At 42.0% G+C, this 12,500-nt stretch overlaps 1 protein-coding gene across 9 annotated transcripts in view; it reads right to left on the reverse strand.

Moving 5' to 3' along the window:
* eya1 (EYA transcriptional coactivator and phosphatase 1) overlaps window positions 1-12,500 on the reverse strand; it is a 119,196-nt gene that overhangs the window by 60,926 nt on the left and 45,770 nt on the right. For 3 of the 9 annotated variants that reach the window (XM_079660921.1, XM_079660918.1, XM_079660922.1), the window contains exons 2-4: window positions 9,832-10,068; window positions 1,951-2,078; window positions 1,145-1,210 (exon numbers count right to left, since the gene is read on the reverse strand). In XM_079660921.1, the coding sequence (XP_079517047.1) occupies window positions 1,145-1,210; window positions 1,951-2,074 (190 nt within the window). In that variant the 5' untranslated portion in view covers window positions 2,075-2,078; window positions 9,832-10,068. Of the gene's footprint in view, window positions 1-1,144; window positions 1,211-1,950; window positions 2,079-4,401; window positions 4,631-9,831; window positions 10,069-12,500 lie in introns of those variants that run through there. The other 6 variants (XM_079660924.1, XM_079660923.1, XM_079660919.1 and 3 more) reach the window with 4 other exon arrangements.

Genomic DNA, 12,500 nt, shown 5'->3' on the forward strand with positions numbered 1-12,500 from the left:
CCATGTCTCCTCTACATCAACATGTGTCCTCTCTTCTTCATGTCTCTTCTTCATCAACATGTGTCCCCTCTTCTTCATGTCTCTTCTACATCAACATGTGTCCCCTCTTCTCCATGTCTCTTCTACATCAACATGTGTCCCCTCTTCTTCATGTCTCTTCTACATCAACATGTGTCCCCTCTTCTCCATGTCTCTTCTACATCAACATGTGTCCCCTCTTCTTCATGTCTCTTCTACATCAACATGTGTCCCCTCTTCTCCATGTCTCTTCTACATCAACATGTGTCCCCTCTTCTCCATGTCTCCTCTACATCAACATGTGTCCCCTCTTCTTCATGTCTCTTCTACATCAACATGTGTCCCCTCTTCTTCATGTCTCTTCTACATCAACATGTGTCCCCTCTTCTCCATGTCTCCTCTACATCAACATGTGTCCTCTCTTCTTCATGTCTCTTCTTCATCAACATGTGTCCTCTCTTCTTCATGTCTCTTCTTCATCAACATGTGTCCCCTCTTCTTCATGTCTCTTCTACATCTACATGTGTCCCCTCTTCTTCATGTCTCTTCTACATCAACATGTGTCCCCTCTTCTTCATGTCTCTTCTACATCAACATGTGTCCCCTCTGTGGAAAGAGACTCTGAAAGTTTCAGGAACAAAGATTCTCTCTCTTTTTGATCCATTTCTATAAAAACCTGAAAATGAGCTGATCAGATTTTGGCCACTTGATGATGTCATAACGATGTTTTGTCTTGTGTTACCATTAGCCAATCAGCAACCAAGGTAACCCCCCCCCACCCCCCCCCCCCCTTATCACCTGAATCTCCTCCTAGAGCTCCATTGAGTTCTTTGTAACCAAATGTCTCTCAGAGGGGCGTGGGGAGGGGCTCCTTATTTTCATCTGAAGTAACAAGCAGAGAATCAGCACTTTTGAAATAGGGCTGAAACAGAGGGGATTATGGGTAATGCTGCAATGATCTGTTTGGTGTTTCAGCCAATCAGAGACAGGCTCTGTATATATCTGAGACCTGTGATATATTGATGAAGAAGAGGAGAATAGGTGACCTTTAAATTCAGTTTCCAGATGTACAAAGTGTGTCCTTGCTCTCAGTATTGTGCTTTCAGCGTCTCCGGAGTAGACCAACCTGCAGCGGACTGTGAGTTAGACCCTAACAACCAGTCTGCAGTGGTAAGCATTGTGATGTTATCACCTGGGAAAGACAGAATTACAGAGGGACACATGACAGTCTGCAGAGGTAAGCCTGTGTTTCCTGTTTGTGACTGCTTCACTAAACAAAGGCTCACATCTGTGCACAGGAGGTGGATCACCTGAGTAAATAACTATGTACAGTCGAGAGCTGATGCAAAACGCACTCATTTCCATGCCGACGGCTTTGAATAATTACATGGGTGCTTAGATAAACAGCTAATAGTCGCTTCAAAACAAATCCAAGCTGCACTGGATCGTTTCAGCTGAGGTAGAAACATGAAGTGCATTCTCTACACTCACTTACTGCCTGTGTAATTATACAAAACTGCAAACAATATCATTTACTTTTGATGTATAGTCTATCAAATGACAGGAAATATCCATTCAAGTTTCTCAAAGTCGGAGAACATGTCTTCTAAAGAGTTGTTTACCTATCTAGCACACACAGATATTCACTTTAACATGAGAATAACACAAAGGAAAGCAAGAAAATATCCGTACTTCAGTCTAAAAACAGACCATTTTGCAGCAGAAATTTGAATCAGAAATATTTAAAATTCGGTTTTGGTGACACTTCTTCCATTAACTTGCAAAGGCTTTGTTGCTTCAAATGCATGAGCACTACACTGAGCTCCTTTAAGTTTAACATCTCAGTTTCACTACGCTCTCAGGCCTTTTGAAATGTGGACTACAACAGAAGACTATGATGAAGAAGGTGAGTACAAATGGCGGCTCACATACCTTCAGTGCCATTGGGTGTCATGGAATTGTTATTGATGTGGGAGTTGTCGAGGTTGGGACCATTAGGAGATTCACTGCTTCCACTTACTCTGCTGTGAGGACTGGCTAGATCCTGCATTTCCATAGACCTGACGACACACACACACACACACACACACACACACACACACACACACACACACACACACACACACACACACACACACACACACACACACACACACACACACACACACACACACACACACACACACACACACACACACACACACACACACACACACCAAATCAAATTACACATTTCACTCTGGTTTCAGGGAAGACACGCAGCGCTGATGCACAACGCAGTGTGTGCAGGATTCAGTAGAACGGATTTAGATAACTACGTATACGAAAAATCCGGAAAGACAGACAACACGACTATTATTAAAGAATGTATCTGTTAAATAATATTCTATTAAAAGTACATACTATAATAAGACAACCTTGCATTTTATATTATTACCTTAATGTCAGCTAATGATGTGTTTATGTCGTGCTAAGAACCACGACTAAAAACAGATAATTACAAAAAACTACAGAACATTTTTATAAAAAACAACAAAAGTAATAGAAGAAAATATAAAAATATTCCATTTAAACTGCATTTAAAATCCACAATTCACCCCAATTTGACTAAAGATTAATTTTTAAATAAGGGGCTTTTTTTTATGGGATTACAATGTCTAAGACTGGATCAGAAAAATACCCCCAAAAAGAGCCTAAAATATTCCATTCAAAGTCCATTTAAAATCCACAATTCACCACAATTTGACTAAAGATTAAATAAAGTCTTTGCACAGGTTTTATTTAAGTAAGGACTTCCTATATGTGATGCCAAGGCCAAGTATTTCTATTAAAAAAGATTACATAAGAAATATTTAAAATCAATTGCAATTTCACGAACAAGTAAATAGAATCCCTTCACTTTGTGTTTTTAAATAACGATTATTTTACGTGATGCAAATCCACATACATTTGAAAACGCAGAAGTTGACACACTCTCTCATGCACACAGAGAAACCAAAGGAAGCTCTGAAACCAGCAGTAAACATGTTGACACGGCAGAGGCACATTTCTCTCGTTACAGCATCTCACTGCGAGTGTTTACTGTGGACTTCCTGCGTGTATCTCCGAGCACAGAGTGTGTTTTCGCTGTGTGTGGCAGCAGACTGCTAACAGATGTCTGCTGGTTTGAGGCGATGTGAAAGTGCTGCTGATTGTCAGGGCCCATGCCTCAGTGATGGGCAGATGCGGAGCTCATGAGGCAAAATGAGGCATGTGTTTGCTCTGGCACGCTCCTTAATTGTTTCTGTGTTTATACAGAACGACCACGCCACTGAAAACATTATTCTATCTCCCCGTTCGGAGCATTTGATCGAGTGTAGACAAAGGAGGAGGCCCGAGTGATTGGGAAAGTACGGCCACCGCTCCCATTGTGCCTTAATGAAATTAGGACGAGATGTTTGGTACATTACGCTGCCATTTACAATTATATTCCCTGGCTCCGGGTATCTCTGCTATCGACAAACATCGGCCTTCTGCCCAGAGCTGAAGGAACTCTGAGTGCTCTCAGATGGCACCAAGAAAGCAGAATTATGCCCGAAAGAGATTAAATTATGATATGCATTTAGTCTATTTAAGATTATGTTGTGGTATTGTGATACTCGGCAGTATAGCTTGGCAAATTCTGCGTCTTGTGGTTCAAGAGGAATTTAATTATTAAGGGAAAATAGTCTATGTATAAGCATTATTTTTTATAATTATAAAAAGCCACAAAAGGCTGCATGGAAGCTGCTTCTCTCAGAGGTATATTCATTCAACTCAAAATATCTCACAAACCAAACATTCAACCCCACAGACGTACAAATGAAATGAAATGAAAGACCGGGGACATTTCTGCATTTCACACTCGCTCCTGCTTCGCTCAAACTTTTTAAAATCTCATTTAAAAAGTCCTCACTATCTCCGGTCAGACACCACAGTGTGCTGACAGAAAGCACACAGTCTCCATTATAATATGCATTTAAATATGATGTTATAATGTTAAGATATTATTCAAACGACTCGTGGTCCAAGACAATTTCATTATTAAAGGGAAAAAGCATAATATCGCACACAAAGAGTCACACCAAAAAGTCAGCCGTTATAAGAAAAGAAACGGCACGAAATGCAACATGAGACCTGCTTTGTCTTCTTCTAATATCACACCAACTGAAGACGTAGCAACTAAATGACTTGAGGGTCAAGACAATTACATTATTATAGGAGAAAGCATATTGAACACAAGAGTCCCACAAAAAAAATCTGTAATTATAATTAAAGAAGCGGCACTTAATGCTTTTTCGTTTTCCACAACATTAATTCACTTCCTCTCTTATAACATCAACCAACCAAAGAAATGAAACTCACTTCTGATGTGTCCTCCTGCTCTGCACAAACTTTCCCCCCCATTTGAAGAAGTCCACTCCACTCTCTGCGATCAGACGGCTCTGAGAGAGACTGACAGTTGTTCAGCAGAAAGGAAATCTGTGATGCTCCTGGCAGCGGGTCAACTCTGCTCTTACCTGGAAGTCTCCGAGTCCCAGAAGCACACAAAAGCACACTCCCTTCTTCCTCCCTTCCTCCGTCCTGCCTCCACCTGCCCGCCCCAGACAAAGTCCCTCCTTGTTACTGCAGCCCGGTGTCACAGCACACAGCCATCCATGACACAAAAAGGCTTGTCTGAGAAAACATTATTGTTGTTCTGCAGCCGAGGAGAGGAACAGAGGCGCACATTGTGTCTCGCTGCCTGTTGTTTCCTCCTCCCTGAGCCGAATGACGGAAAGGTGATTCATCATTGCTCTACGACAGCTGCAAACTGGATTAGCTTTCCTCCCCCAATCAACATGCAAAGCGGCTTATCCAAGGTAAGCAGGAAGGGGGTGAGGAGGGGGGAGTTAAGGTGGGTAGAGGGGTGCGGAAAAAATAAAAATGAAGATGGGACTTGTTGAGCAAAGACAAGTCAAGCGTGACAAACCCCAGCATCCTCAGAACATCTTTCATATGCAATTGACACTATCTGAATTTTATCAGCTCCCCCCTCCCTCGGGATACTGACAGGTCCTAATGAGCGTCAGGGCCTGGGGGCCACACACACACACACACACACACACACACACACACACACACACACACACACACACACACACACACACACACACACACACACACACACACACACACACACACACACACACACACACACACACACACACACACACACACACACACACACACACACACACACACACACACACACACACACACACACACCAAAGAACAATGCACTCACACATTAAATATAAATCTCCTCTCTTTCTCTCTGTTTTTTCTGTCTTGTTCTGCAGCACATATAACTCATGTCTTCACACACACACACACACACACACACACACACACACACACACACACACACACACACACACACACACACACACACACACACACACACACACACACACACACACACACACACACACACACACACACACACACACACACACACACACACACACACACACACACACACACACACACACACACACACACACACACACACAGGGCACTTTAGAGGCCCCCAGATCAGTGGTGCATCTCAGACAGTGAAGGAGACCACGCAGAGCATATGGAGCCACATATGTTTCCTATGACGCTGCGAATGCCTCTATTACTCTCTTTAGCTGACAGTTACATTGTGCTGTCCGCTCCAAACATCAAGCGGGGCCGTATACATGCCCCGCTATAACACTATATTACAGCTGACTCCACCACCGCGGGGACGCCGGGGCCACGAAAGGTCAAAGGTATTACACTGGTCAGGAAAAAGGCGGATAAAGTCTTTATTTTACTAAAAAAGTCCTCGCATGATTTTTGAATGGCCGACTGTTTACATGAGCCGGGGTAACCTGAGCTTTCTTCTTCTTCACACCATGAATACCATTCCAGCTTTCTCTCTCCCACTGCTAACAGCCATCTTAGCAGAAAATAAACCATTACACATGAACTCGAGTGCCTCCTCCTGGCATCTCCAAGCGCCCAGAAACACGCAGGGGACCACGTGAAAGAGAAGAAAGTCCACGGAGGTAAAAGCCATTCAGAGGAAAGAGAAACACATTCTGCCACAGCACATTAACAGCGATCACAGGGAGTGTGTTGTGGTGGCGAGATGTGGTGTGTGTGTGTGTGTGTGTGTGTGTGTGTGTGTGTGTGTGTGTGTGTGTGTGTGTGTGTGTGTGTGTGTGTGTGTGTGTGTGTGTGTGTGTCTCTGCAGGCCAGCGAAGCCATTAGCATGCTGGTGTCTGAGCCATTGGCAGCAGGTGAAAGCAGCCAGGTGAAGAGAGGGGGGAGGAGGGGGGGGGATTTGAAAACCTTTCTTCTGCGCCGCTAAATATTTATTGTTTAAAAAAAAAGAAGAAGTCTGCATTGAGCATCTTTTGATGTGCGTCTTCAACTCAACCTGAACTGCCAGCTCTTTGAAGCTAACGGAACAAAGCGGAAAGTGGAGATGAAGCGCTGGAAGTGTCATCAGAGAAGAAGAAGCAGAAGAACACGCTTCACCTCTCGGCTGTTTGCTGTTTGGCTTTGCTCGTTTCCAGACCTGCGTCTCCGAAGGTAAACACAGACTCAGAATACCATCATGTCAGCATGGAGGCAGCGTGACCCGGGACACATCGCTGCTCCACCTCCTGTAGATATATTCCGCAAAGAGTTACCCCGTCACCTGCACACTTTACGGACTTTCACGTGTTCAATTCAACTCAAGGCTTTTATTCTCATTGCACAGAAGCTACAGTGTAGATATGGCAATTCAAAATGTAGGCTCCTCCAACAGTGCAACATATATATAGGACAAAGAACAAATCTATAGATGCAAGAAGAGTCTATAGGTGCTATAGATAGTTTACAGTCCTTTTAATCATGCAATCTGCTCACTTCCAGTATGTTTAAGTTACCATGCCTTTCCTCAGTGTCATCCTTATTAGATATGACTTCACAGCCCTTTTGATTTTACAGCCTGTGTTGCGAGTCTTTTTTTCTGCAAGACAATGCTTTAATCAAAATGTAACTTTAAAACAACTAATCCCCACTTAAGCTGGTCAGCTGAATCCACATGGTGGCCCAGGGAAAATAAATCCGCTCTCAAAGAATGTAGATGCAGACAACAATTGGACACAGATGTGAGGGGGGGGGGGGGGGAATTAGCCGCCATTTACAAAATGCTACACTTCACTGCTGTCTCCGTACGTCTGCCAGCGGACGCAGCGTTAAATAACGCCGTGCTTTTTAAATCCTCCGAGGAAAAGTATTTCAGATAAGAGAGAGATTTCATAATTTAAATTAAATGGATTTTTTATTATTTAGTGGTGCAGTTTTTAACAATTTTTCTAAATTCACAGAGACAGATAATAGCAAAACGATTTATTTAGATATCTCTTTAAACATTATTATTTATTTATTTTTCTTTAATTTCTTATACTTTTCACTGCTCTGTACTTTCTTTTAATTGTATTAATTTTTATTTATTTATAACGTATTTTTTAAACCGATGACAAATAATTGTATAATGCAGTGCTCTGTATGTTCTAATGCATTGTATATTTCTTATAATAAGCACACAGTCATTCACACCTAATTTAAAATTATAATAATTAAAAGCGTAATTATTCACACATGTGCAATTTGTCTCTCTCATTCGCTTCAATCTGACACGCTGCTCCAGCAATTCACTCAATAGCGACGTTAAATCTGTTAATACTGTGCTCTTCAACCTCCCAAATGATTTCCAGAAGGCCGGCGAGGGGCCATCAAACAAGATTTAAGGTGCACTTTTTATAATATGCTTTCTTTCAGCGTGACCACCGCACAGCCAGGGAGGACTTACAGGAGAAGACGCGTTATTTCACTCAAATCTGACCCTTATTATCTCCCTGATCTCATATATTAATGACATTATTATCCGTGGACCAGGAAGCAGACTTTTCTAATTCAATTGCAGTTTCCACAGTTTCACAAATGTTCCTCTCCAGACACTCTGAGCTCGGCGGCTTCCTCATTATCTGTCACAACGTAAACACTTTACAACAATCACACAAGTGGCTATTACTGATTGAAATCTTCAGAGCTCATTTCCTGCCCTTTCAGAGACACACGGCACATGCAAACAGCGGTGTGTTCGAGGAATAGCAGCCCGCAGTATTTAGTAAACAGCCGCTGCCCACTAATCACACAGAGCGGATACTTAATGGGAGTTTCCTCCGTGTTCCTCGGATCAATCAGCCCTCTGTGTCTCTCAGCGTTTCCAAAAAAAAGAGGAAGACGGACACTTCTCCACGGAGAGAAGCATCAGGCCTCGGGCAAACAATGGCTCCTACACACACACACACACACACACACATTGCTACTACACACACATCGTAAAGCAAATACAGCGAGCAAACAGCCACAAATCAGCCGCCTCATTATCTGCTAATTGGATAAATAAGGTTATTGTGTGAGTGAATGGCTGCAGCACACACACACACACACACACACACACACACACACACACACACACACACACTGTGATGTTTGTCTGAGCCGAGCCTAACCTCTCTTTCATCCACACACACACACACACACACACACAAAAACACACACACACCTCTTTTCTAAACAGCAGGGAATTACAGGATGGAGAAATAGATTTAAAAGGGGATAATTCCACCGACTTGTGATCATACATTAAACCAGAACAAGCTTTAATTAGAGGCGTCTGTTTTATTGTGTAGCCCCGTTGGAGCAGCCTCAGATGTTCATTGATATATCTCCACTGCAGCTCTGTACACAGGACAATAAAAGCCTTCTTGAATCGTGTGATTTGAGCGTATAGCAGCGAGCAAAAGAGACGCAGCGGCCGGAGACGAGGCCTGATCTGGGGTCAGATTCTGGAGCCTCTCAGCATTCCTGCCTCAGCAGATGGCATCGGACGTCAAAAGCTCAGAGAGCCGTGGTGTTTGTTCTGTCAGAGAGAAGCTCCTGCCTGTTCCAGAGCACCGGGGAACATGTGAACCGCGCCGAGGAAGCGGAGGATCACCTCGTAGTTAAATAAAAGGAGGTCGGATGCATTTCTGACGGGAAATGACACCCGTGAGCTCGGTAGATAAGTTGTTTTGCAACGGAGAGAGGGATTTTTTATTATAAAAGGGGGTTTTTAGGTTGTAAAGACTGTATTTATAATTACACATTGGAGTGTTACATTTCTAAAGGTGTATGCATGAGAATAAATGAATGTATAAGCCATTTAGCAATTATCAAACACACTACAAATTGTTATTTAATTGACATTACATTTTGTATTTTTTTGACTTTGACTTTAATTATCAAAACATTAAGAGCAATTTCTTTCTTTAAATACTATTGATCTATCATTTGAAATGAATTAAAGCAGATTAAAGCGTTCCTCTTTGGTTGTTATTATTACCATTATTACATTTCTTACTATATTTAAGGTAAAGTAGTTCCTTCTTTCTGATCATAACAATTAATAAAAGGTGTTCTTGCTCTGTGGATATGAACGCTTCAATAAAAAGTTTATTAATACGGATGCACATGTACTGAATAAAAGCAGATAATACCACACACACACACACACACACACACACACACACACACACACACACACACACACACACACACACACACACACACACACACACACACACACACACACACACACACACACACACACACACACACACACACACACATACACACACACACACACACACACACCTTAAGCTTGTAAATTAGAGTCATACTCACTGCACGTCTGGTTGAATCCGTGTGTGTATCCCTTCTTATATCTTCTTCTTTAAAAACAAAAGAAGCTGAAATGTTCTCCGGGGAGACGGACAGAAGCTCTCTCTCTTCTCCTGCAGCAGAAGTGTGTGAAACTACTTCTTCTTTCTCATTTTAGGAAACCCATGAGCGCTATCTCAGGAGACCCGTGTCCCGGTGAGAGAGAGAAGTCGTCCGATTACTGCTTCAGGCTGAGAGCGTCTGAGGAGGAGGGAAAAGAGGGAGAGAGTGAGAGGGAGGGGGGGGGGGAGGGAGGGAGGGAGGGAGAGGAGGGAGTTTTCTGCTGCTGTTCTGAAAAAGCTGAAAGTTTCTCGGCCTCTCAGGAAGACTTTGGGCTCTGGAGGCTCGGGGGAGTCGTGCCTCACACCGGCTCCACACACACACACACACACACACACACACACACACACACACACACACACACACACACACACACACACACACACACACACACACACACACACACACACACACACACACACACACACACACACCACACACACTGCTTTAGAGCTATACTAAAGCCCTCTGCAGATACTATCAGACACACACACACACACACACACACACACACACACACACACACACACACACACACACACACACACACACACACACACACACACACACACACACACACACACACACACACACACACACACACACACACACACACACACAGAGACACACACACACACACACACACACACACACACACACACACACACACACACACACACACATGTACACACACACACACACACACACACACACACACACACACACACACACACACACACACACACACACACACACACACACACACAGAGAGAGACACACACACACACTCCCCCTTTCTCTTTTTGTTTTGCTTTTTTACCCACATTCAGAGGTGCAAGAAGTACTCAGATCTTGTAGTAAAAGTAGAAGTACTCAGATCTTGTACTTCAGTAAAAGTGGAAGTACTCAGATCTTGTACTTGAGTAAAAGTAGAAGTACTCAGATCTTGTACTTGAGTAAAAGTAGAAGTACTCAGATCTTGTACTTGAGTAAAAGTAGAAGTACTCAGATCTTGTACTTGAGTAAAAGTGGAAGTACTCAGATCTTGTACTTGAGTAAAAGTAGAAGTACTCAGATCTTGTACTTGAGTAAAAGTAGAAGTACTCAGATCTTGTACTTGAGTAAAAGTAGAAGTTATTGTAAATTGTAATTAAGTTCAGTCCTTGTATATTTGCACTATCCTCCTTTGAACCCACAATGTAATCGTTGTGCCTTCAATCTAAATGGATTTGTTATGTCTACTCTATGCTATCTTTAGTTAGTGTGTATGTCTTCTACTGGTAACTGTGTTCTGTGAGATATCAATTGTCTGTGAAATGTGACTTTGTGACTTTGAACTGCACTTATTGTATGAAAGCTGCTATGCAAATAAAGATTATTATTATTATTTGGTACTTGAGTAAATCTACTTCGTTCCTTCCGACATCACAGGGGTTTCATCTGAGTTACTTCCCACCTCTGCCCACATGTCTCTGGTATTCTCTGACTTTCTCTGAGGTGATGTGCAGCTCGTTGGTGCTGGAAGTCCTCCGTAAAGTACTTGAGTAAATCTACGTAGTTTCTGCCCACAGTTCTCTGGAGATGTGCAGCTTGTTGGAGTGGAAGTCAGTCATATAAATAGTAATCACTTTCTTCTGTCTGCTGCAGGTTATTATTGCAGCTCAAAGCCAGACTGCAGATTTCCTCGAGCTCCTGATGAGGCTGGCGTTCTGCGTAACGGATAGTGGAGAGCTTCAATGGAGCGTTTAACATTTGTTGAATTTCCATGTAATAAAACTGCGGGGTGAAAGGCAGACTGTACGACTGAGAAATGATTACCAGAGGAAGAGGAAATCATACATTTAGCCCCGTAAAGAGGTAGCGACAGAAGAAGAACACCCACTGCTGTGTTAGCGGTTAGCTCTGCTCGTATGAAGGAATATGGAAAACAATGTCCCTAAAAAGAGTCAAGTTCAACATGTGATCATATGGCATGTTCTGTGTGTTCATAATACACTGTTCATGTGTCCATCTGTTTTCTCACGTCCACATGTTTATATATTCTTAAAGCATTTTAAGTGTCATGTTTTGCATTTTGTTTTTTTGTTTATGTATGTCTGTAAGTTGTTACTATTGTCGAGACCCCCTTGAAAACGAGATGGTGCATCTCAAGGGGTTTATCCCAATGAATAAAAATGTCTATATTTATATATATTTATTTTTTGAGTTTGTTAAATTGTACTTTATTTCAAAAAATCAAATAAAATCAAATTCTATTTTTTTTTAAAATTGTTTCTATTTATGATTAGATTTTTTATTTATATAGCCAAATGTCATAAAAGATGTCTAAGTGGTGTTTTACATATCAACACACATGACAATATAAACATATATATTAGGATTACACGAATATAATAACATTGGAAGATAAATGTATATAAAAAAAACAAATAAAATGTAGTAAAATACAAAATAAAATACCGTAACATGTGTATATGTACATGTTTCTTTTTCCTGCAGCATGCACGAACCCTTTTGCACTATTTCATGTATTTAACTTATGTTATATACTTATGTTAAACTGCATCGTCCAT

The sequence above is a fragment of the Notothenia rossii genome (assembly GCF_949606895.1).
Source record: "Notothenia rossii genome assembly, chromosome: 12".
In the NCBI taxonomy this organism is placed as follows: domain Eukaryota; kingdom Metazoa; phylum Chordata; class Actinopteri; order Perciformes; family Nototheniidae; genus Notothenia; species Notothenia rossii.